Source organism: Arvicola amphibius, chromosome 7, assembly GCF_903992535.2.
Source record: "Arvicola amphibius chromosome 7, mArvAmp1.2, whole genome shotgun sequence".
NCBI classification, from domain to species: Eukaryota; Metazoa; Chordata; class Mammalia; order Rodentia; family Cricetidae; genus Arvicola; species Arvicola amphibius.
The window spans coordinates 12,305,411-12,331,888 of record NC_052053.1 but is presented as its reverse complement, the minus strand read 5'-3'; the positions used below and the strand labels follow the sequence as shown (position 1 = coordinate 12,331,888).

The following is a 26,478-nucleotide window of genomic DNA, read 5'->3' as shown; positions in this document are numbered from 1 at the left end:
GCCAAGGTGAAAATTTTGAATGCAAGTAAGGGGGAAACAGCACAAAAAATATTAAAGACAATATGATCAGTGATGACTTCATCTTCAAGAGTGGAGGCCGGGTGCCAATAAAATGATATGTTCCTATGGAAAGAAAGGACCACATTAAGAGTGGAGGCCGGGTGCCAATAAAATGATATGTTCCTATGGAAAGAAAGGACCACATCAAGAGTGGAGGCCGGGTGCCAATAAAATGATATGTTCCTATGGAAAGAAAGGACCACATCAAGCCAAAGAAAATGTCTCTTAATGGTGAAATAACGATAAAGTCATTTTGGGACAGAGAATGAGTGATTTTATTGCAGGTAGATCTGCTTAATTAGAAATACTGGGCTTAGGGCATCGCGTAGAACATGAAGTCAGCAAGAAGGCCTTCGGTGTGAGCCTTCGTATGAAAACAACAGATGAAATTGCTTTCATCTGTTAATTAAAGTCCTCTGCGTTGAAGGAGAACACTAAATAATGAAAGAATTCAGGACTCACAGCAAGAGAAAGGGTGAAAAGGTGACCTTATATAAGACTCTGTAAATACATTCTCATGACTCCTTTATAACATGTTTAAAAACAAAATTTTATAGAGCAATGAATGTTTTATTGATTAAAACAGGAATTTAACATATTACAATAATAGTATAAAAGATCAGGGAGCAATAGTCATAGTGGAGAAAAGAGTATAAAATATTTTATATTTTAGATTAGTATAAATCTGAAATTATTGTGCTATGAAATGTTTATATCATTTCTTGAGTCGCCACAAAAAAAAAGTCACTCAAGAAAGTAAAAACACATTGATCAGGAGGTGGCAGGAGTCTATGATCCAAGTGAACAGGACTGTGAATTTGAGACCAGCCCAAGCTGTACAGGAAGACCTTATTAAAAAAAAAATCAAAGGGGTGAAGAGATGGTTCAGTAGTTAAGAACCTGGTTGGTGGCGCACGCCTTTAATCCCAGCGCTCAAGAGAATAGGCAGGCAGATCTCTATGAACTTGAGGCCAGCCTGGTCTATGGAGTGATCTTACGTCCAGCCACGGATCTATAATGAGAGCCTGTTTTAATATGCATACTACTCTTGCAGAGAATTTGAGTTCAGTTCCTAGCAGCCATGTTGGCTGGCTCATAGCTGCCTGTAACTCCAGTTCCAGGGTTGTATCCAATGGCACTGGCCTCTTCATGTATACATAGCCCCATCTCTTCCCCCCCCCCCGCCACAATTTTGAAAATAAATATGTAAAATAGTCAAGGAATCAAAATGATACATTAGGGTGCAATAAATAGGGAACATCTGACTGAAGACAGGAGACATAAAAAAAGATGGCAGATGTCAACCCAATTTTATCATTAATTACATTAAATATGAGTGGTCTTAATATTCTAGTCAAAGGGCAGAGACTTTTTAGGTATGATAACAAAGCAGGGTTAAAGTGTTCACTATTTACAATACACATATCAGAGTCAAAGACACAGGCTAAAAATAAGAAGAAAGAGAAGGATGTTCTATGCCAATAATACTCATTAGAAACCAGGGTATCTATGCTAACATCACACAAAATAGAATTTATATAATACTAGAAACAAATGAAGCTATTTTGTAATGATAAAGGGGTCAATATACTAGAGATCTGTAATAATTGTAGCAATTCAACAATAATTACTTTCAATCTTCCTTTCAATAATTGGTAGAATAACTAAACAGAATTGGCAGAGGTATAAAGAAGCTGAAGAACCTTCTCAGCCAACTGTCTCTAATTCATATCTGCACAGTGCATCATTGACAAGGGATGCTCTTCAGATATAGCATGAGGTCAATAAATCATATTCAGTAGATCAGAAATAATTGATACTGTACAATGCATTTTCTCCAACCACAGCTGAATTATATTAAACATGGGCAACCAAAGGACATGGTAAAAAAAAAAAAAAAAAAAAAAAAAGAAAGAAAGAAAGAAAAGAAAAGCACCGAGTATTTGAAAATTAAATGCCATGCTTTTAAATGCCTACTGGATCCCCAAAGAAATCACAATGCCTTAAAGATTTGTACTAGACTAGAAAAGAATAAAACAGAAACATGCCAGAACTATCAAATGCAGCACTAAGCAGGGGTGTGTAATCTCCAGCAGCTGTATGGTAAGAGAAGCAAGATTGAGCTTGGTACCATCAGCATCTTCATCCCAAAGAAAGAACAGAAAGGAGAATCCAAGAGGACCGAAGTAAGACATGGAAAAGAAAAAGTGAGCTGTCAGAACAGCAATAAAATGAAAGATTGAAATGGCAGAGAAAAATCAAAAAAAGAAAAGGCTTGGTTTTTAAACACTTGATAAAATTGGCGACTCTTTAGCCAGGTTGACTAAGAAAAGAGAGGCTCTGGCAAAGCCATGGATGGGGAGAAGAGAAGGCTGTGATTCCTGAGGGAGGTCCAGGAGATCATGAGTGTCACGCTCAGCTGTGCTAATAAATCAGCCTGCGTGCATGCAGTCAGCTGTCTCCTAAGACGATACAGTGACCCACCTGACTCAAGAGCTGGACTTCTGAAATGATGTCAGCTCTTGGAGGTGCAAGCAGGAATATCAGGAGTTTAAGGCAAGCTTTTGCTATGTAGCAAGTTTGAGTCTAGCCTGATCTACCTGAGACCCTGTCTCAAATGAACAAAATAAACAACAACAATAAAACTGACTCAAAGAAGAAATCTGGATCTATGTATAATAAAAACTTAATTAGTAGTTTAAAATATTTCTATAGAGAAAAGATGATTGTTTTTGCTAGTGAGTTCTATCAGGTATTTATAGAAGAAATAATATCAACCTTCCTTCCCCATACTCTGTCTGAAGACAGAGGTCAGTAGTCTACAAGGCCAGTATTATACCTACACCAAAGCAGCCACACAAAGACATGATCAGGAAACACAGGTCAATGTCCCTCACGCATTCAATACAAAACTTCGTAACCATATTAGCATAAAGAAAATGGCGACATGTTAAAAAAAATTATGCTCCATCACAGGGCTGCATAAGCAAGAACTGAATAATTCCAAGAACAGTGGACATCCCAAGGTAGACAGGGGAAATCTCACTGACCACACCCCTAGATGAAGAGCTACAGGCAATTAACAACTGATGGGGGCAGGAATTAGACTAACCCAGGAATGAGCCCCAGACTGGTTAGTTAGTACAGAATGGTCATCTCTAGAAACATATACACGCAAGCAGTACTGAGGGGACTCAGCAGGGTGTGTATGTATGTTTATTCATATATATGTATAGTGTATAATATATACTTAAATATATTACATCACATTGGTTAAAGAAGAGGTAGCTGTGAATTTGGGGAAAAGGCCAGACATGAGAGGGGTAGAAGGGAGGTGAAAGAGGAGGAAATGATATAATTTTTGCCTTAATTAAATTTAAAAAGTCATAACAATAATAAAAGATTGTACTCCATGACCAGTGGAATATTTTCCAGGAATACAAGGTGTTGGCTTAACATCTGAAATCAGTTAATAGAAGGTACAATAACAGGTAATAGAATATAAGACAAAAACAAAATGTGGACACTTCAAAAGATACAAGAGAAGATTGATTGTATTGGTGCTTTTTGGTGGTGGTAGGGGTTGAACCTAGGGCCTCGGGCATGCCAGCACAGTGCCCTATCTCTGAGCTGTATCCGCAGTTCTTAGAGAAAGCACTTGAGAGACTGTGACCTCCGTTGATGATGATAAGTCCCCTCATACTAGGAGTAAAAATGGATTGTCTCAGTAAATAGCAGCTATAGAACCCCACAGCTAACATCACAATGATTGAAAAGCTCTGTCCCCCCAAGGCTAGCACAGATGAACTCTGTTCTTACCACATTTATCCAGCGTTGTGCAGAAGGCTCCACAGTCTAGTCAGACAAGAGAAAGAGATAAAAAGCCTCAAGTTAGGGGGGAAAAGAAAGAAGAAAACTGTCCTAGTCACAATTCTATTACTGGGAAGAGATACCAGGACCAAGGCGACTCTGACGTAGTCTTAATGTCAACTTTTGTTAAACTCTTTAATATGTTTTCTCGATGAAAATGTAGAGTCTTGTTTCCAAAGCACAGCTTTAATTGTGTACTTACTCCTTTTAAAACAGAATATGCTTCTCTGGGATCCCTGTATGATTACATCAACAGCAACAGGAGCGAGGAGATGGACATGGACCACATCATGACCTGGGCCACCGACGTAGCCAAAGGTAGGCTGCTTAGCGCCTCCAGCGGTGGGCGGCGTCTTCCCACGCTGACCCATGATCGTATGTCAGGAGGTTCTTTATTCTATGTCTTTAGGTATTTTTTTTTAGATCAGATATAGTGAAATATAATTCAACCCACTCTACAGATAATATTTTTATTTTTTTCAGAGAATATTTTTAGGTCATTGCCTTTCCATTACTGAATTCCCCCCTCCCTTTTTTTCTGTTTCTTTCTTCATTTCTTTCCATAAAACAAGTTTTACAAAGTCAGGAAGCTTCAGGGCAGAGATTTTTTTTTTCTGTTTTGTGACATTGTAATTGGCAAACTCTCTTGCCATATTAAATGTGGAAATCATAGTTCTGTTGTCCTGAGAGTCTCTCCATGGGTCTTTAAAAAATGTGATTTATGGTAGGATTGGTCCCATTGGCTTTGAATACATAATTTTTCTCCTTATTTGCACTTTCCTACCTGACCAGGTCTTAGTCTTCGTCATAACTGCCTTGGAATCAGCTTTATCTAAGTAATGTCTGTGGTCATCACATTTGTATTCTGGGATCCTCTAGGTTGGCCCTTTACCTGGGCAGGTAGCTCCTGTGCATCCTAACACTCTTCCTACAGACATCTCTTTACAAAGCACATATGTAGTGTCGCTTAATGTTCAATAAGGGAAGCAGCTTATATTTTGTCCTACTACGTGACAGTACGGTACCACTCCTGTTTTGCGGCACCTGCACTACAGGTCCATTCGCGAGCCGGGCAAGGGCCAGGAGATTTAAACACACAAAGACACAGAGACAGACAAAGAGACAAGGACACGGGTCATCCTTGAAACAGGAGTGCCCAAGAATGCCCCCTTTATTGTGCTCAGAGGCAGCTTATATAGGGCTCTGGCCACGCCCCAGCTCTTGGGATCTTTCAGCTGCAGACCCATCAGCCTGCCATCAGGGTCTTGTGCTCAGAGCAGCTGCAGGCTGTCTCAGAGCAGAGGAAAACAAGTTGTTTACAAGAAATTCAGGATCTGGAGGTTCACAGCTCCCAACACTCCTGTGCATCCTAACACTCTTCCTATAGACATCCCTTTACAAAGCACATATAGAATGTCACTTAGTGTTCCATAAGGGAAGCAGCTTATATTTTGTTCTCATGGCAAAGATAAAGATACATAGTGACTTCCTGAAGACTATGAGACTGTTTTGTGGGGGGATTATCTTGTATGCTTTATGTTTCGCCAGCACTGACCAAATTCCTCAAACAGCAAAAGTAAAAGAAAGCAAATAAACTTTTATGCTAATGCTGCTACTGGCTACCTGTGAGTTAGATATAAGCAACCCTATGTTTGAATGTGATGCCTAACTTCTTGGGCTGTGGTGATGAACTTATCTATGTATCCATGCATCAGACATCTTAAATTTATCTTAACATTCCATGTTATTGAAGATGCTTTCATGCAATATCATACTCACTTCTCTAAACGTCCAAAGTACTCGAGGAGCACCCATGAGTGTCCATAGTACACGAGGAGCACCCGTGAGTGTCCTTAGTACGCAAGGAGCACCCATGAGTGTCAATAGTACACGAGGAGCACCTATGAGTGTCCATAGTACATGAAGAACACCTGTGAGTGTCCATAGTACACATGGAGCACCCGTGAGTGTTCATAGTACACGAGGAGCACCCGTGAGTGTCCATAATACATGAAGAGCACCCGTGAGTGTCCGTAGTACACATGGAGCACCCATGAGTGTCCATAGTACACGTGGCGCACCTGCGAGTAGGCAAGGCCATGCTGATGCTGGCGGTTGCCTGCAGCACTGTGGAAATGCACCTACACGGATGGAAACACACACAGTTCTTATTGCACTCTACTGACGTTATGTTTTGGGTGCTCAGCTAATTACACTCCTGTTATTACTTAATGGTACTTAGGGTGGATAGGCAGCAAACAAATCAAGTGGCAGCTTCCAGCTGTGCTCCCTCTACCTTGCAGTCCCCCATTCTAGCTGCAGCACCCACTTGGATCTCTGTCACATGGTCCTGCCTGAGGGCCACATCTCTTGGCTCCAGAATAGCACTGTTATTTTGAGTTTCTCAGGAGAGCTGCTTCTCCACCTCAGAAGAACAGGGAAGAGGAGGAGCAGAGTTAAGTAGCACAATGAAAGCAGAGATCCAGGGTAAGGAAGGTGGGAAGAGGCCAGGTCCCAAGCTAATAAGATCCCCCTTGCCTGATTAGAGAATGAATCGAAAAGACAAATTCCCATCTGTTTGGCCTCAGAAAATGGACCCATTTACTCATAATCCTAAATGATGTGTAATAGGTAGGAATTATTCCAGATGATCTGAAAAAGGAAAAGGGAATCATACTTTAAGATTGACTTCAACCCTGTCCCCTACAGCTAAGTGTAAATTTTAAATAGCAAGGCTTGACTCTGGTAGATTCTGTTTCTAATTCAGCCTGTGAGCCTTTTGGATTGACCATGATTGAAGCCACTGAAGCAATAACATGTTGAGACATCAGAGAATGAATAATTCATCCTGAGAGTTGACTCACACATTTGGAAATAGGCGTTGCTCAACGTCTTTGCTGTTGGGAGCTGCACTCAAAGCTGCCAGGGCGCTCTTCCCTTCCAGAAGGAGGAGGAAGGGAAGCGGGCAGGCACGTGCATCTACAGTTGTATGTGAGAGCGCCGGCTCAAATGCTGCCTCCATCCCAAATTCCCCAAGCCTCCTCCCTGGTACCTGTCAGATCTTATTAAGAATTCACAAATATGCCCAGCGGTGGCTGACGCCTTTACTCCCAGCACTCAGGAGGCAGAGGCAGGCGGATCTCTGAGTTTGAGGCCATCCTGGTCTACAGAGTGAGTTACAGGACAACCAGAGATGTTCCACACAGAGAAACCCTGTCTCGAATCTCCCACAAAGAGAGAGAATTCACAGATAGTTAAACCAGATGAAAGTAGTTTTCAGCCCTTTTAAATGGTTTGCAATAAAAACAAAGCAAGTGACTCAAAAAAATTTTGAGTTTTCTGTTTACATAATGAGATGTTTCTAAGTTTTCAGAGTCAACCACTACTATGCACTGTGCACCAGTTACTTATGGGACTTTTTCTTCTGATAATCTGACACGGAGTAAAAAAAAAAAAAAATGCCTATATTTTAAATTTTTTTCTAGTCAAATCGTCCCCTTTGAAATCCTTGTCAGCAAGTATAAAAACCATCTGTTCTTCCTTCTAATCATAGTCAAATACCTGAAAATTATTTGGAGATTTAATTTTAAAGCAAGGAGGGCTTGGCTGTGAAGTTCAGGCATATTAGACTATGAAGTGCCACACAGGATCTTTGCAGGTTGACTACTTAGAACTTGCTATTCAATGAGACCCTTTATCCCAGTTACATGGGCTAAGATCGTTTAAGCTACTAATACTTCTGCTAACTTGATTCTTTTCAGTGATATCATTATGTAATAAGAGCTGAAACTCTTTTCTTATTTTCTTTGTTCTTTTGATGCCTCTGTATGGAATAACCAGAGTAGTAGAAGAATAGCTATTAATACATTCACCCTTATAAAATTTTAATGTTCTGTGTATTTAAAAAAACTCAAACGTACTTATTAAATTACTTTCATGGGCATCTCATCAAAAAAAAAGAAGGTCCTGTTTGATTTGATGTGAGAAAGGGCTGTTTCAGAAGTACTGTGTAGAAAATTTATTTTTTCCCTCTATTTTCTGTTTTTGCCTAAAACAAAAAAAAAAGGTCAAATACTTTTAAGGGGATAACCATAAAATATATCATAAAGTATAATTTCTCATTCAAAGTAATGAAATAATTAGCATTTGATTCACCCAGTACAACGGGTACCTTAATTCATATTATAAATAGATCCGAGTGAATTTGGAGATTTATTCTTGTGAGAAAAACCTATCTTTAGATGTAAACATTGTACATCTACTAGGAGACCATACCACCCTTACCCACCAGTGAGCCTGCTGGCCACCCATTCTGTCTTCACGCTCAGGCCTTGGAGAACAGTAATGTCACAGCAGCTCAGGCTGCAGACGTCCAGGTGAGAGACCAGGAGCCTCAGCTTGGGCAGACGTAGCATGTACCTGGCAGTGGGGTGCTCAGAGGTCATCTTGGTCATTTTGCTGCAGATCTGAGAAAATGATGTAAGAAATGAGACGATCCACAGTAAAGTTCTGCATTGACCTTGCTGGAGAAACTGTTACTGATGTGGGCATAGATGGTTCTTCTTTTATGGAGCGTGGACGGGCAGAACACATAGCCTTATTCTCGGCTGTGGATTTCTTTGCAAAGTTCTGAATGTTCCTACTGATGCAGTACTGCAGACCACTAACCCTCTTCCCCTCTTGTATGAAAGGGATGCACTACTTACACATGGAGGCTCCAGTCAAGGTGATCCACAGAGATCTCAAGTCAAGAAACGGTAAGTGGCCACACCGTCTGACCTTACTACTTTCCCACAGTTCACTGGCACCAGGAAATAACCAGCATGATGCTTCCCGTGGTTCTGTAGCACATGGTTGGTCTACACTCTACCCTGAAAACATCTTCACTGTCAGCAAATATCGACGTCTCTGTGTTATTTGAGGAGGTTGCTTAGTGTTCTGTGTGAGTCTAACACAGGATGGAGCCAACTGGATTTGCTTATGCTTCTCGTTTCATTTGTTTGTTTGGTTTTTGGTTTTGGTTTTTTCTAAAATAAGAAATGTTTAATGCCTTTTGACCAATTTTTTTTTAAGAAAAAAAAAACACATCTCTAATTATTTTCTTAGGATCCTTTTCTAAGATCTGCACCGCCAGGTCAGAGTGTGTAGTCGTGTATTTTAAGTCTCCTATTTTTAGATGCTTCCTTCTGCCAGCAACTTTGAGTTTCATTTCTGAATTCCAATGGTTTGCATCTTTTGGTCACTCATGCCCATGTTACCTGGAGTAGTGCCCAAAGATAACCAGCGTGCTTGAGAGTTCAGAATGTAAAGGCATTTCTTTTTTTTTTTTTTCTTTCTCTTTTCTGGGCTTTCTATACTTTATGAGCCCTATACTTATCGTTTGGAAAGCGAGCTCCTTAAAATAGCTCCCGGGATTAGATGCTACCTTCTTCCATGACGTCACTTCGGAGCCAGCAGAAAGGCAGGAGGACGGTTTACTTAGCAGAGCTAAATAAGCGGCCTAGGGTTCTGCTTAAGAGAAGAAAGAAGACAGCCCTTGCTTGCTATCCGTTATTTCTACGCTCTTCAGTGGCTCTTGGTAGGCAGAAACACATTTAGTTTTAGGAATTTAAGATCGCTGCAGCTAAAACAGGGATTTACCAGTGGTGTGGTCCTGAGACTGGGCGATGACAGCAAGTGGGCAAGAGGAGCCTGGGCAGAGCCCCAGGGGCGCTGCTCACACTGGGGACCTCCAGGCCTGGGTCTGACAGGTGCTAGGCAGGAAGGACAGGAAGTTGTAAGCAGCTGCCACCATCAGGAATCCAAGCTGGCCCCTCCTAACCTGGTCTGCTGGCTCGGCTGACTGTCACTCCCTTTCGGTCCTCACTTGCTCTTAGGTTCTCCTGAGACAGACATAGTTGTCATACACAGCTAGCTGACAGGAAGTCACTGGAAAATAATCTCTAACCAGGTAGGAAGCAGCAGGCTTTTGTGACCAAAATTTCAGTTTGTGCTATTAATCTCTGATTTTTTTTTTTTTTGAAACCCATGTACTTAGCATGGAGGCTACACAACGATGGTGAATTCATCATTAAAAAAAAAAATAAAGTACAAGTTCTTTAGCTAATAGGAAACATTAGCAAGAAAAAATATCAGCCTAATGCTGGAAATTTATTTTTACTGGGAGGAGTGAGACTTCATTTTCTGTAGTGTTTTTTGAAAGCTTAAGTTATGGATTAGCAAGATGGCTCCATGGGTAGAGGCCCTTGCCACCAAGCCAGACAGCCTGAGTTCAGTCCCCAGAAACCACGTGTTAGGAAGAGAGAACTGCCCCCCCCCCACACACACACAAGCTGTTTTCTGACCTCCATGTGCTTACTGTGGCCTAGAGGCACCCACACACATATACACATACGTGAAATAAGTAAAGAAATCTAATAAAAATGAAAACACATTATTAGTGTGCATGCATGTCTGGTGCGTGTTTGCATACAAGCACATGCTGTGATGTGCCGTTGAAAGGCAGGGACAACTCTGTGGGGTCACTTCTCTCCTTCCACCTTTATGTGGGTCTCTTGGGTCCAACTCAGGTCACCCGGCTGCATGACAAGTGCTTTTTGTCCCCAGTGAACCATCTCTCCAGCCCTCACAGGAAGCATTTTTATAATGTTATTTTGTAAATGAGCCCTTGCTATCTCACATTAAGAAGGAGGAATAGGGAGCTGTTTCAAGAACAACGGATAGAATAGTAATATTTATTTACATTTTTATTTGCAAAAGCATGCAGCTCATGCCTCCCGATCCCACATTTACTTTGAGGCTATTTTTATGGATTAGGTCACACAGAAACCTTTCTCCCGTTACCAAAATCACTAGGAGCAGCTGCTGCATTGATGATCTATCATGCTCAGGGCACCGAGTAGCTTACTGAATAAACAAATCCCAGAAACCCTCTTGAGGCCTTGATGGTTTTCCCACTCCCGTAACAGCCTCCCTCTGGGTCAACACTCCCAGGCCGATGTCAGCCTCGAAACTGTTTACCAGAAATACTTGTATAGACATTTTGCATGAGTTTAAAATGTATTATGTCCAAACTGACCTTCTCCCCCCTCCCTCTCCTGTCTTAAAAAGCCATTCCTACAATCCCCTTTCCTGGCGAGTGTGGTGCAGCTGCTTTGGTTTACCCTCGCTGCATTTGTGTGAAGCAAGTATCTTAAAAGCCATTCAGAGCAGCACCTCATTGAATCAAGCTTTTAAAAAATGTTTCCTCCCTTATACAAACTCTCAGATGCAGCAGATATTTCCATCTTACCCTTTATAATATGAAGTCCTCTCTGTCTCTGTCTGTGTCTCAGTATCTCTGTCTCTCTCTGTCTCTGTGTGTGTATGTGTCTGTGTGTGTGTGTGTGTGTGTGTCTGTCTGTTTGTCTGTCTGTGTGTGCTTAGAACAGGGTCTTGTTGTATATCCCTGACAGGTTTGGTTCTTGCTCTATAGCCCATGCTGGCCTCAAACTCATGATCATCCCCCTGCCTCAGCCTGGGATTACGGAGACACACCACCATGCCCGGTTTATAATGTGAAGTTAGAAATGCAATGATATCAAACTTAGAAATGCGAAGCTCTGCTTCTCTTCAGCGTAAGACAATTCAGACAAAAACGATTATCCTAATTCCTCTCTGTTCTCTTGTAGTTGTTATTGCTGCTGATGGAGTCCTCAAGGTAGGGCCGTGTCTTTTACTTTGGAGAAAGTTGTTTGTTTCTTATGGAGGTCTTGTGACCAGTCATCTCTCATCAGTGCTGGGTAGAAGGCTAACGTTGGTTCCTGTGTCCTCAGATCTGTGACTTCGGTGCCTCTCGATTCCATAACCACACCACACACATGTCCTTGGTTGGAACTTTCCCGTGGATGGCTCCAGAAGTTATCCAGAGTCTCCCTGTGTCTGAAACCTGTGACACGTATTCCTATGGTGTGGTGAGTGTGTTTCTTATTCCCTTGTTTTCCAAAGGACATATGAGGGGCAGACAGCCTAGAGAAGAAAGTGGTCACAGTTTAGCTCGTGTCTGAGACAGGAGGATCGTCTCTGGTGGCCGCATAGGGACAGAGCTTTCTAGTTGTCCCGATGTGTGGCTTGATCACTTCTGACCCGCACTAAGAAGAACCATCACTACTTCCAAGAAGCAATAAATAGAGAACCGGATCAGTGCTGCCCACTCCCCGGATGATTCTGTGAGGGGTGGGAACAGGGCAGAAGAGCTGTGCAATTCATTGACACTGCGGGTCTCTTGGGATACACTTGATTGTAATAGACTGCCCATGCGGTGTGTGACCACCAGTAGCTGCCAAGTGAGCCAAACTTACGCATTTCCCAAACTACAAAAGGACATGTAGTTAGGCCAGATAACCTTGTCCAGATCTGCTGCACGCCCTACAAAAACAAGTGTTGAAGTTGCTACGTGAGATGACAGATGGGAGCAAGGGTAGAATGGGGGAGGAACCAGATAAGGAAGGATCATTTGGGAGGAAAAGGCTTCTGCTAGAGTAGCTCCTGCTGCAGGAAGGATGCTTTCCTTAAAATGTTGTAAAGGAAAAAAAAAAGCCCAGAGCATCAGGGGGAATGCTTCTTCTCTAGGTCTTATTTCCACCTATGCCACAGATGCCACTTCCCCTTACCTTGCAGAGAAGAGACATTGGTTGTAAGGAAAAGCTCATGCCCCCTCTGCACACCCTTTTACCTGAGGTGGGAGGTAATGGCCAGAGAAGGACATTTGTCAGGCATGCCCCTTTCTCTGATCAGTCTGCTGGCTTCCTTCCATGTGGGGCCTTTCCAGCTGGCTAGTGCTTCCTAAGTCATGAACCTCTTATGCACAGGTGACTTTTGTTGGCTATTGAAAACAATTTCAAGAATAGATTATGTATTTTTGCCTAAAGTCTAGGGGTTTTGTTTTGTTTTGTTTTCTAAGGCAGGGTTTCTCTGTGTAACAACCCTGGCTGTCCTGGAATTCACAGAGATCCACCTGCCTCTGCCTCTCAAATGCTGGGATTAAAGGCGTGCACCATCAGGCCCAGCAAATCTAGAGTTTTAAAGGCTAAAGGATGGCAATAGAATCCACTTCAAATAGCTAATTCCCCTTAATTATGAATGTTTCTAAGAATAAAAACCACATTACTACTGAGAGTGAGAAAGTATTTCTCCGTGATAGAAGGGGAGAACCCGAGTAACTGTTCCAGAGGGCACCAGCTTCTGAAGCTGCCGTCTGTAACAGGAGTTATATTATCTCACATTCATCTGGAAATTCTGAAAATGGGAGCTTTGTTGCAATTTAAGACTTTTTGTGCTAGGGCTTAGCTGGGTACTGGTACACTTGCCTAGCAATATGCCCTGGGTCCAATTCTTCAATCCCCAACCTACAGAAGGAAAAAATTAAACCTTTTGTGAAATTGTTTTCTTTTACCAAGTTACGTTTCCTTTACTTTAGGGAAAATGATCGCTTATTGAGTTAGTCTCTGGGCTGGACGGCCGCCTAGGTTGGTTTACATTTTACATAGCACGTTTGACTACATTTTACATAGCATGTTTGACAGTACCGGGATCCCATTTCATGCTGTTGAACAGAAGCCAGTGTGTTTAAGTGACCAGGCAGCCATGGCTTTGTCTTTGAGGACTGCTTACACCTGGCAGCTGAGGCTGCTTCCCAGCTCCTTAACCATGCAGAGCCACTTTGTGCTTTGCAGCAGGCCATACTCTGCAGAGCCTTCTATGGAGCAAGGGGATTCGGGAAGACATCAGCATGGCTGACACACGTGGGTCATTTGGCCATGGTCCAGCTGATCATGTGACTCTCCTCACACGTGCAGGTGTATTTAAAAAGAGAAAGCCATATTTAGGCAGCCATGGCTTTAAATTAGCTTGCACCGTTTTGTTCATCGGATGGATTTTGAGGTTTATTTTCTACTCCCACAATCCACGTATTGTATTTACTTTGACAAATTTCCCCAAGCCTTGGAGTTTCCCTATTAGAAAATTTTGACCTAAAGTCACAGCTATGAGTTGTATATAGAATGAAGGTTTAGTTTCAATATTATTGCATTTATGAAAATAAACTCTGTGTCGCTTTCTTTCAAATGCCTCCAGATGCCTGGGCTTTGTGTGCAATGCACCAGTCTGCCTTTTACTTAAGACTATGCCCTCTCGGTACCTGTAGCCAGGAATTGATGCCTTTTCCCTTGGAAACCATAGCTGCTGAGCCATGACTTCTGATACCAAGCTAAGGATCTCTCCCGCGTCTTTAAATCCCTGTGGCAGGTCTCACTGATCACTTCCTTAAGCGCAGTCTGAATCCATCTTTCTGGCGCAGTGGGTTTTCCATCTCTTATAAAAACCTTTCACTCCAAAGACTGTGTGCCACTTTTGAGAGAAGGGTCTCTGCATGTCTGTATGTGCACCACCCCACTTTTGCTTGCCTTGGTTTGGCTTTCTTAGGGGAAAGGATGGTTTTGTTCTCTTTTGTTTTTAAGTCAAAGGCTCACTGTGTAGCTCTGGCTGACCTGGAATTTCCTATGTAGGCTAGGCTGGCCTGGAACTCACAGAGATCTGCCTGTCACCTAACCTCTGGTTTTTTGTTTTGTTTTGTTTTGTTTTTTTGGTTTTTTTTTTTTTTTTTTTTTTTTTTTTGGTTTTTCGAGACAGGGTTTCCCTGTAGCTTCTAGAGCCTGTCCTGGAACTAGCTCTTGTAGACCAGGCTGGCCTCGAACTCAGAGATCTGCCTGCCTCTGCCTCCCGAGTGCTGGGATTAAAGGCGTGCGCCACCACTGGTATTTAATACCTCTGGTATTAAAGACATAAGCTGTCCTGCTGGCTGGGGAAGGGACTTAACAGGAACTTCACAGACCATTTCCTAAAACACATCCACACTGCCAGGACTACACTACACCACACACCAGGTGTGGTTGAGAATCTGTCCAGTCCCCTGGCTCTATCAGTGTTAATTCAAAATTCATGCCAGAGCCTTCCTGCCCTTGAGTTCCTGAAACAGAAATGTTTCCATATCTTTTTAAAGACAGCTTCTAGGGGGCTGAGAGGTGGCTGCTCCTTCACAGGACCTCAGTTCAGTTCCCAGTACCCACACGAGGGTTGACAACTGTCTGTAACTCCAGTCCCAGGGGATCCGATGCCCTCTGCTGGCCTCTGCAGGCACTGCACACATGTCAGACACAGACATACCGTCAAGCAAACGTAACATACAATAAAAGTAAATATAACTCTCAAGACAGCAACAAAGCCAACTTCTGGCCCCGAGAAATGGCTCTGTGTGTTTGCTGGCAAGTCTGAGGAGTTTAATCCCTAGGAGACTGCAGATTCTCACAAGTTCTCGTCTGACCTCCGCATGCGTGCCATGCTAAAATAAGTAAAGAGAAAATTATCTTCTGTCGTTAGTTTCTCTTTAAGTGAGGCTTTGACCGAGAAGGCCTGCGTGCCTCACAGAGAACTCTGTCAGCGGAACTCCGGGGGAGAGTGCTTATGCTGATTTAATGATAAGCATTCAGGATCGCATCTAACACAGCCCCTTCTCTTTCTGTTCATTCTAAAAAAGCGTCATCAGTGAAAGGGAAAAGCCAAGGCTTGCTCTCCAGAACCCTTTGTTTTAAACAAACAAACTTGAAAAGCCATTATGAGTTCCCAGTGGGTTGGACACCGGAGAGAAAGGGTAGTTGTTCCAATTGAGGCCGTGTTGGGCATAGGAGCTTGCGATCCTCAAAGTTCAAAAATTACATCAACCTAATACACACACACACACACACACACACACACACACACACACACACACACAGGAAGAACATCATTCTAACAGAAAACATTCCATACTTCATGAAGAGCACAGCCATTGAAAAGTTGGTTTTTGAAACTCACCCCAAAAAGCCAAGATAGGTTTTTGCTTTTTGTCTTTCTCGGATTGCTTATTTTGTGTTGCTTCTTAACCGTGGCAAAACTAACTAGCCTTGCCCTGCCTTCCAAGAAACTTCTCGTTTCCAAGCAGTTCTAGGCAGATCTGTGCATCCCAGGAGAGTGTCTCCTGAAAGATTGGGAGTAGGCTTAGAGTATGGCCGGCTAAGAAGAAGAGCCCAGATGGCTGAAAGGACAGCCTGGGAAGACCCCACGGTCCGTCGCCCTTCCCAGTGACCAGGGTTACCTTCCTAGGAACTTCCAGCCAAAGTCAGCTTTGGACTGTGCTAGCTAAAGGGGCAGCCTCTGAGACTTGTCTGGAGCCCTGTTCCAGAACCAGCCAGGCTCAGGTAATGGCTTCCTATTGTTTGTGAGAGAAAAGGCAGAAATATACAGTCTCATCCAAGTTTCTGCTCTGTAAACTGAAAATAGAAATTCTCCTTGTGAGTGCAGTTTAGCTGGGAGGACGTCTTGGTATACAATGAGTTGGAAAATATTCTGAAGGTGAAAGATCACAGCCGTGTTTGGCCTGCAGCCTCGGAACTGGTATTTTAAGGCATTGGCTTCATGTATTTTTAGACCTCCGAGTGACTTCCTCAACAAACTTATTTTTTTTTTTTTTTTTTTTTTTTTTTTTGCCAAATGTCATTTTTATTGAATGCAGAAAAAAGCCACTCTAGCTCGTTCTGCTTTCATTTGGGTACATTCCCAAATCTGGGGAATTAATAAAGGGAGTTCATGGGAGGCGCTGATACTGGAACCAAATAGAAGGCCTCGTGAAGGTTCCAGAACTTGAGGCTTCTGGCGGTCAGCACCTCTGTCTCCACAGTTTTAAATCCTTCAAGCACCTCCCTTGGCTGTTGTATCTGTTCAGAGACACAGGCAGAGTGACACTGTCCAGTTGTTTCAGGGTTATAATTCCTAATTTATTAGACTTTTGTTATTGTCCAGGCAACTATTTTGGTCTGAAAAAAAAAAACAAACAAACAAGAAGAGGTGGCTTTCTGATGTTATTGCATCAGACTCTGGGGGGTACGTTTTGCTCTGTAGAATGCAGGCAGATTCCACACGTGGGCACACATTTGTGCATGAGTTGTGCTTGCCCTCCCCCAGACTATGGAAACGGGGAGGCACGAAAGGTTCGCCTCAGTGTTTTGGGGAAGGGACCTGGAGCCTTTGGTTTCTTTGACACTGCCTCCTTGTTTCCATCCCCTCAGCCAGTGCCCAATTGACCAGTTCTCCCACTCGTCACCTCCTTTTCCCCTGTGTCCCCAGTACCAACAGAGTGTGGCCATCACAGCAAATTGAGGGACTTCGCTTCCCACTCAGCCTAGCTCTGCCCTCTCCCCTGCGGAGGCGGGGCGGCAGGGTGACTACTACCTGCACTGACTCTCACCCTCCATCCCAGCCAGCACTAGACTCGTCCCCTTCTGGGATGTCCCTTACCTTTTCCTAATCGCTATGCGACTCAGATAGAATTATGCAGTAGTTCTTCTGAAGAAGTACCTTACGCTCTTGATTAAAAGCCCAAAGAGGCTTCAGGGACTTGTTTTCCCCTCACGCTTGAGGAGCATCTGCCAATTTCCCTGATTTTCCTGCTAATTATCTTCATATTAGCCAACATTCATTTGACATGTTATAGCTTGAACAAGACAGCAGCAGGCTGGCTGGGGGTATAATAGCTATACAGTTAAAGGCTTACAGGACTTATTCAAATAGAGCCGTGCCATCAATCTAGACTCCTGCGTAGAAACAGACTTTGGAGTTGCAGCCAGGGAGAGCCAAGCCTACCTTGCAGAGTTTTCGCCCTGAGTTTGCCTTGGTCCCACGCCTACATCAGAGCCTTGTGTGTTCTGTCCACCTCTGGGCTTTCCCCAGCCCTAGAATTACATGGGACGAGGGCACAGCCTCCAAGTAAGAAATCAGTGTGTGTCCCTGCTGTCCCATTTAGTGGCTGGATGACTGTAGGCAAGTTTATCTGACTTTCCTAGATGCCCATTTTTTCACCTGTAAATCGAGGGTGGTATCTTAGGCTTGATCGTGATCAAGGTGACACATGTAATGGGATTTGAAGCATATCGGGCACTCAGTAGATCATAGTGGTTTTCTATCATGATTATTAGCAAAATTAGAATTGATTCTGTACTTTGCAAAGTACTGGTAGACTAAATGTTTGGTGTCAGCCTGACATGGTGACACATGCATGTACTTCTAGCCCTTGGGAGGCTGAGGCAGGAGGATCATGAATTCAAGGCTAGCCTGAGCTACATAGCCAGACTCTGTCTCAAAAAAAAAATTGGATGTCTGTTTGAATAAGAAGAGATGGCAGCTGGGTGTTCAAATCCCCATTATTCAGTGTTTAAAGAGAAGCCCAGATCTCCATTCTAGCACCAGTTGGCTCTCCTTAGCATTCCAGTTGATGGTCATGTCCACACTCCTCTGGAGTTTTACACAGAGTTGGGGGCATATAGTCCCTCATGCACACAGTCAGCACACAGCGCGTATGTGTATTAAATGTGCACTGTACTTTAGAATATGACATAATATGTGTATATAGGAATGGATCCTTCAGATTGACTCATTCTGAGGGAAATTTGTCCAAATCACAAAGTCTAAATGTTATAATTTAAAGCTGTCTTCCAGTATGGGGCAGAGGAGTTTGCTAGGGATTTGAACTGGGGACTTTGATTTTTTTTTAATGTGGCCATTGTTGAGCCTTTAAAACTGTGTTGAATGTCTGGTTACTATCTAATAAAAAATGTCTCCGAAGCTCAAGGCGGAAAGATTGTTCTCCCACAAAATACAAAATTGGGAAGATGTGAGAATTCCACTGAGTGTAAAGATCAAGTTTAATCACTAATATAAAATTTTAAGTGTAGACATTGCAATTCCCAAGACAAGTTTTTTTCTTAACATACAAAGAACATGAAAGTATATAACATATGGTAAAAGTCCTATGTATGAATATATACATATATTGTCTACATTTCTACAGATGGTTGGCTACGTCTAGTAATTGGATACAATTAAATGCTAGCTACGTTTTTCAGTAATATACCAATATAAAGTACCAGAATAAAAATTCCATTTCCTTTTTGTTCTAGGTTCTCTGGGAGATGCTAACAAGGGAGGTCCCCTTTAAAGGTTTGGAAGGATTGCAAGTAGCTTGGCTTGTAGTGGAAAAAAACGAGGTAAGACTCCGTTTCTCCATTCAGGTGCATAGATCAGAAAACAGTATTGGGGTTTTGCAAAAGACTTTTTCATCTTCTTCAAATTGAAAGTAAGTTCACGCTTATGGAAAGATTAGCAGTAGGAGCTAACACAAAGGGTCAAAGTGATGTTATTCCTCATGAATGGACCCTTTACATCTAATTGTTGCAGCTTCACGTCGTGATGCTGTAGATCAAAAATTGTACAAGTGCTGTACTAGTTTCTCAGTCTCAATTGTAAAACCGGGGGGTTTGTTCTTAGTGATGAAAGAAGCCATTGCGTCCAAGGTAGGGGAACAGTTTAACTGCATCTCCTGCGTTTAGGACATCTTTTTTCCTGGCCGGGAGTTGATATATCTGTAAGAGACCTTCAGCTACTTCAACTTACCTCTCCCAGCGGGAGTCACTATAGTACAAGAAACTGTCGCTTAGATGAGAATTTCAAAAATAAAAGAAGAAAAAATAGTTTCAAAAAGGGGAAAAATTACAGTTTTGCCACCTACGTTGAGCACTACATTGAAGATGAGCTCCTCACTGGAATTGGCGAGGCAGTGGTACAAGTGCTGGCTTCTTCATGCAGAGTCGTTCCATTTCAAAGGGACTTCAGTGGCGTAAACACCGTTTGTGCTGTGTCCCCGGCCTCGCTTTTCTTCTTCCCACAAATTGAGGCTTTCAGCTAGTTGGACCTATGAGCCTACATCAGAGGACACGGCACATCCATATCAAAGAGAGCAACTACATTTTGAAAGGTTTCAAATTGTCGCTGGAACGCACAGCCATGGAAATCGCTCAGCATAAGGACGCAGCATCCGATCTCACGGCGTGAAGAGAACTTAGATGGTATTGCGGCCGTGCACGCTGGTGCTTGCCAGGCAAAGCGACTGACTTCCCAGAACTTCTTCATTTCCATAGCTGTATACAAAGGCTGAGAGAGACCTCAAAGGAAAAATATTTTCCAGAAGAATATTTAAAGATAGCCCCCTTTTAGCATGTTAGCAGAACTGGATTGGTCTGTACCGAGTGACTACAGAGCATGCTAGGTTAATCAGAAAGCTGCTGTTGACCAGGAGAAACCAAGATTCTGTCTCCCAGATCCCAAGCTATTTGACTCATTTGTCCTCCCGACTCATTGGAAAAGGGTGGCACATTGCGGTGGCTGAATTTGGTGGGAGAGGGCTGCCAGGCTAGGGGATGGGAAGGACTTCCACGTAAGACCAGGCCTCCCTTGTTGCTTCACAAGAGCTGTTAGGTTTTAATTAGATAATCATTATTTCCACGTGCTGTTCGGTTAAGATAACTTGCACGGGATAACTAATGGTTTGGGACGCGAGGATCCACTGTTCTGTATCTTTTGCCAGAGAGATGGTTGAGTATTTTGTTCCGGTTGATGAATCCAAGCAAAGAGAGCATTGACCTTCAGCAGACCTGGAAGCAATCTCTACACCACACAGGATAGATTAGGAAAGGGGTTTAGAAAGTCACCCAGATCCTCCAAAGTTGACAGAATAATTAGTATTTCACAATAATTTTTTTTTAATCTAGAGAAAAGCAGAATAGGTCCAGTCCAAAGCATTTCCAAAGCATTGGGTGTTTAAAGTGGAAGGGAATGGCAGCTTTCATCCTGCCTGAAAGTGTTGGGATGCCCCCACCAACACCCCTCAGAACTCCATAGCATCTCATGCCGGAAGCCACTGCCTTCTGTCCCCTACTGATCCCATGGGGCATACCGTGGTGTGCTGCAATGATGGGAGAGACCCAAAGACTTCCCGATCTGTTCATTAACTGAAGTAGGAAGTTGAGAGAACCCACACAGTGACAGAAGTTCTCTCAGCTTGCCAATGAATTGAAGAAAAACTGGTCGAATTAAGGATAATTATCTGCACAGTACTTACTTGTCAAAGAAAAAACAATGTGGAAATTAAGCCTAGATGGAATCTCCAGTGTTACCATTCCAGAAGGTTTCTTCATCCCGCCACTCTACAGACACTGACTATCCAGACAGATTCCGCTCACACAGTGTTGAGGCAATTCCCAGAGATTGAGTTCACTTAAGAACAAACCCAAGATCTCAAGAAACGTAACTCATAAAACCTCTTCAGCCTCCAATAATTTTTTTTTATCTTTACTGTTGAATACTTTCAGTTATTGGGTTGGAGAAAGGTTCCCATATTTTCACGTCTTCATTTAAATAAGAAGGGCATTTAAACTGCCAAGGAGAAATTGATAGTGTGATCCGTCTGGTCATTCTGTAACATCTACATCCAATTAGTAGGGCTGCTTTTTTAAAAGAGCTTTTTATTTTGAAATAATTATGGACTCCTAAGAGTCTGTAAAAGTATTACAGAGAATCCTGTGTACCCAGCTTCCCCACTGCTAATCCCTTATATGGCTGCAGTGGCACCGAGCTGGGCAGTGAGGATGGGGACGGCGCTCTTACCCAGGTGCAGTCATCTCTCCCTGCACAGAGCCTTCCCATCTGATCTGTGTGGCAATCACGCTAACATCGCATATCTAAGGATCTTTGCCTCCGACTCTTATGGATAAGGCTTTTGACTCATCATTTTCCCCGACGTTAACTTCTATTAGAAATAGACTTGTAAAGCCTTGTTACGCCTTACATAGTAAGCAGTGAACCTTACAGGAGGCGTGAGCTTATCAGAGCATTGGTAAGACACGGTTTTTAATATAGGGTTTCCATGAAAATCAGTGGGCCTTCAGAAAATTTTAGGGTATAATTTCTACATTTATAAACACTTGGATTCTTATATAAAATGTAAATAGCAAATCAATTAGTGTAAAAATTCTTAGTAAAACTAAAAACTTAATTGGGACCGGCAAGTAAAGGTATTTGCTACCACACCTGACAACCCGAGTTCAATTCCTGGGACCCACATGGTAGGAGAGAGCCTACTTACTTCCTCAAATTGTCTTCTGACCTCCATGTGCACACCACAGCACAGCTGTGTGTTGGTATACACACACACATGCTCACCCACATTTACATTCACACACAATTATATTTGTCCACAAATTTTTTAAAACTTAAATTTTCATCTACTACTCTTTAACTTCAGAGAAATAAAAACGTAGATGTTTTCACATCTCATGTGTAAAATGGTGCAAAAAATATTATTTTTAAAAAATGCCCTCACCTAATTTAGTTACTCTAAATTAGGAGGTACTCATCTTATAAATGTGAAACCTTTGTTCCAAAACATCTAAGCGGTAATTAATGCTACCATATAGTACTGGCCATTTCGGGATGTTTGGAATCATTAGGATCGCATTAAAGTTGTGTGATCAGGACATAAGTACTTCAGATTCTGTTTGGAAGTACTTTTTAATACACCCCAAAAATCCCTTACATCAATGTGTCTGAGTCTGTGATTAGCTAATACTTCATAGTATTAGAGATCAAAAATTACTTTTTTCTATGTGTGATGTTTGAAATGTCATATCTAAAATGGCTTCTCAGTAAGAAAAGAGGACCAAAGGACACCCAAGCCTGTTGACAGTGGCTTCCTTGGTAACCACTGAGGTTAGGCTGTGCTGAAGTGTGTCGGTCTGAAACCCACTCTGTTTATACAGAGTGCATGCAGGTAAATGCATGCCACTGTAGTATGTCTTTCTTCATTCCCATCTCCCAACCTTCTTCTGTTTTTTAAGAAAACAACTGATTTTCCTATACATCTCCGTCAAAAATGTGCAATGCACAACACAGTAAAATAACAGTCGAAAAATACTGTTCTGTTTCGTGAGGTCAAACAACTAGAAGTTTGAAAGACTTGACATGGCTTTGATTTAGCGAGGACTGCTCTGTCCCGTTAACTCTATTTCAGTGTGAAGATTGTGTGTAATCCTAAGCGTGGACTCTCGCTTTTCCTGCCCAGATGCTTATTTTCCTAGTTCTAGGCCTAGCTTCACCCAGATTCAGTTTTAAATTTTCTATTTGTAAGATTTCTTTGGCAGACTGTGTTAGGGAGTGAAGCCTTAGTGCTTTACCGCTGCCCAGCTCTCTCTCCACCCCACCACATCTATAACCCGCTGCACAAACACACACAGACACACGTGTGAGCACACGCACGCGTGTGCGCACACACACACACACACACACACACACACACACACACACACATATCTACACTCTGCCCTGAAGATGCGGTCTGGGGCTTCCTGCACGCCCGTTGCTCTGCCAATGATGCGTCTCCAACCCCAGGGCTCTCTTCCTAACAACTAAAGTTATAAACTAAAATTATAAAGCCAGAAAGCCTCAGCTCGCCCATGGGCATCATGCTTCAAGTCAGTGTAACTCTGTAATGTGCAGAATAAATGAAAATCCTGCAGTACACACATGCTCAGGCAAGATCTTGCTAGACAGGATGATGAGGCCATTTAAGGTGCTGGGCCTTGTGCGGAAATGGCCGTGAGTGACTGCCTGACAGAGTAAGCGGTGCTAATGACTTAATTCCAAGACCTGCTCTGTTGCTGGTGACAATCCTTAAAATCGTAGTTAGGTTATGAATAATGCAAAAATCACTGCCCTTTGATTTCTCGCATGTGGGTGTTGCACTCTTGGGAAGTCTGGTGTATCTGGAAACTGCTCAAAATTATTTCTGTTTATTTGTAACTCAGTTTGAGGCCAAGTCCAGAAAATTATAAACTTCATTTTGTTTACTAGGCTAACGTAGACCCACGTGGAACATTAGCAATTTGGTGGCTTGCAAGAGAGTTCTTGATTATATGGTGCTTTATGGTATATTGAAGGATGTCTAGTCATTTATTTTCATAGCGTGGAGGATCAAACTCAGTGCCTCATACATGCCAGGCCCTTCTGTTGCTGTCACTGAGGCCCCTCAAGCCTTTGAAAACAAAAACTCTTCCGAGGAATAGGGACGTGCCATGGTCTAGGAGAACCAGAACTGTGGGATGTGAGAGTAGAATTGATCCTCTTGAAGGTAGAGCCAGGATGAACCATGCATTCTGCATGACACATTCAGAATTACCAGTTCCCAAACGCGGAGTGATCTGTGCCAAAGATGTTTTCAGAGCTTCACACCTATTGCCAAAACTCAACTTGTTTCCTAGTTACCTGGCTAGTAAGCAGGAATCACAGTCGCCTATAAAAACAGAGTAATAAATTGATGGTGTTAGATGATGTAGCATTATGTTCCAGCTTGCCCCTCTCCAGCTGTGGTTTCTTTTTAATGACGAACCTGACCTTTCCATCTTCCATGATTTCCATGTGGGCAAGCGGGGTCCTTCGGAGATTGGACAGGACAAATCTGTGCATGAATCCTCCTGTCATCTATTAATCTAGAGATGCCTTAGATCCCGTGTCTTGTTTGTGCTTCTAAATTAGTTCTTTGATGATCCTGCAAAGGGCACTTCCTTGTCCCAAAGAGTAAAGCCTTGTTTCTTCTTCTGGTTGCCTCCTCTCTGCAGAGATTGACCATTCCAAGCAGCTGCCCCAGGAGCTTCGCTGAGCTGTTGCATCAGTGTTGGGAAGCCGATGCAAAGGTACTTGTGTTATTGTTCAAACTTCTGAAGTTTTACCTGTTCGCTTTGGCGTAGCCAAAAGCCTTACCCAGCGGCAGGAAACTGCCGAGCCTGCGAGCCCCAGAGGCCCTATGGTGACATCCCCACAGCTCAACTTCTGGATCAAGTGATTACCATCGACTCTTCCTTCTTTTAACAGAACTCCTTGGTGTTCTTGACTCGAAAGACAATTTTGTTCTTTTGCTTTTAATCGTGACCATTGTGCCTCGTAAGAACAGCTAACACAGTACTCTATGTAAGCTGTGTTTCGAGCACTTTCTAACTCTTGGATAGAGGAGCTGAGCTCACCCTCGACTCACAGATGGAGAGCCCAGGCACACACAGGTTAAAGATGAGTCATGGGCCGTAGCCTGGGGCCCTGGTGGGGCTGGATGTGAACCCAGACAGTCTGCCATGGCTCTGCCATGGCTCTTAGTGTCGACTCTGTTGCCTTTCTGTCTAACGGAGAAGCAGGCAGAAGCTATACTTCATTAGAATCCTAGTGTATCCTCCCAGGGCCGTCACAATAAGACTGAAGAAATTCAGATCCTAGGCCTTCGTGCGGTTGTCACTTGTAAGCATGGGTAGCTAATGTCTTTTCCCCACAAAGACCAGCTTTAAGAAGATACTCTTGGATGCATATGGAAATAGTCATGGATAAAATGATAGCTAGTCTTGGATTTGCTTCAAAAGCAAGTGAAGGTCAGTGGACGGTAATACAAATTAAACATGATTGCAAGAGATAAGTTTTGAAGCCCAGTAGAATATAGAGACATTGCCTTTTGTGTGCTTAGATTTTCATAATAAAGGTTGTAATTTTAAAATGAGTCTCACAGATTAAATATTAAAACAATTGAGAGATCACATTCAAGAGAGAAACAAAAATCATAGTTCAAATTTATTTAGTTTTTTTTATCGAAATAGAGGTATTACAACTGATCCAGAAATAGAGGCCTAAAAAATAACAAAGGAACCTAAAAAGTATGGAATTCTTTCTTAATTTATGTCCATTCCAGTGAGAGCCCTAGGAACAAACACCAATGACTGAAGTCTGTTCCAGGGCAATGTGCTTCTTTGGCGGAAATGGCTTAGAGACAAACCGGCCGTGTGGACAGAATTCTTGTTGATGTATGCAGAGTGTTTCCAGCACACTGTCCCCAAAGAGACAAAACACAGTGGTACTGCAGCAGCCCGCCATGGTTGGGAAGCCTCCCACCATGTGCCTTGCTTCCATTCTGGGAAGATTCAGTTGCTGGGCTCCGCAGCCATGCACAGCCTCCCTTATCCCCGGTGTCCTGCAGCTTCCGGCTTCCACTGCAGCTCTTCAGACTTTCTGCAGCCTCCTTGCAAGTGGAGCCCTATATGCCTTAGTATTATTTTTTTCTTAAAGAATGAGACGTTTGCATTGTTACTGTTTTTATTAGTACACTGGCAAAGAAGTTGAGTGTTGTGCCCTACACCTGATTAGACCCTCTTATTTCCAGTGTGTGATTTTTTTTCAGAATGTGGTGTTGCATTAAGCATTAGAAGAAATGTACTCTTTACAACTACTTAGGTTAAACTGTAAGCAGATGTTTACACGTTTATTTTCAAACACGTGCTGTTTAACTTTTGTGTCTTTGAAAACATACAGTGATTTCAATAGCGTTGAAATCTTAACTGTGCTAAATTAAAAATTTCACCTCAAATTATTTGCATTGAATTATATTAATGCAACCAGATTTCTAGATTGGAAACATTTTGGTATGATTTAGTTTCTCAGTCAAAAACTTCGTACTGTACTAGTTAAAATCCTAAGAATGTACACTTAAATTTTAATATGGCACAAGGAATCTAAGCCCAGAGCAGAGCCTATGAAACTGGCATGTCTTTAACATGTAGG

The 26,478-nt window shown here is 42.6% G+C and overlaps 1 protein-coding gene across 3 annotated transcripts in view; it reads left to right on the top strand.

The window, feature by feature from the left end:
- Map3k20 (mitogen-activated protein kinase kinase kinase 20) overlaps positions 1–26,478 on the top strand; it is a 158,335-nt gene that overhangs the window by 71,835 nt on the left and 60,022 nt on the right. For all 3 annotated transcript variants that reach the window (XM_038335733.1, XM_038335732.2, XM_038335734.1), the window contains exons 4-9: positions 4,147–4,248; positions 8,622–8,687; positions 11,601–11,629; positions 11,745–11,882; positions 18,957–19,043; positions 24,504–24,578. In XM_038335733.1, the coding sequence (XP_038191661.1) occupies positions 4,147–4,248; positions 8,622–8,687; positions 11,601–11,629; positions 11,745–11,882; positions 18,957–19,043; positions 24,504–24,578 (497 nt within the window). The remainder of the gene's footprint in view (positions 1–4,146; positions 4,249–8,621; positions 8,688–11,600; positions 11,630–11,744; positions 11,883–18,956; positions 19,044–24,503; positions 24,579–26,478) is intronic.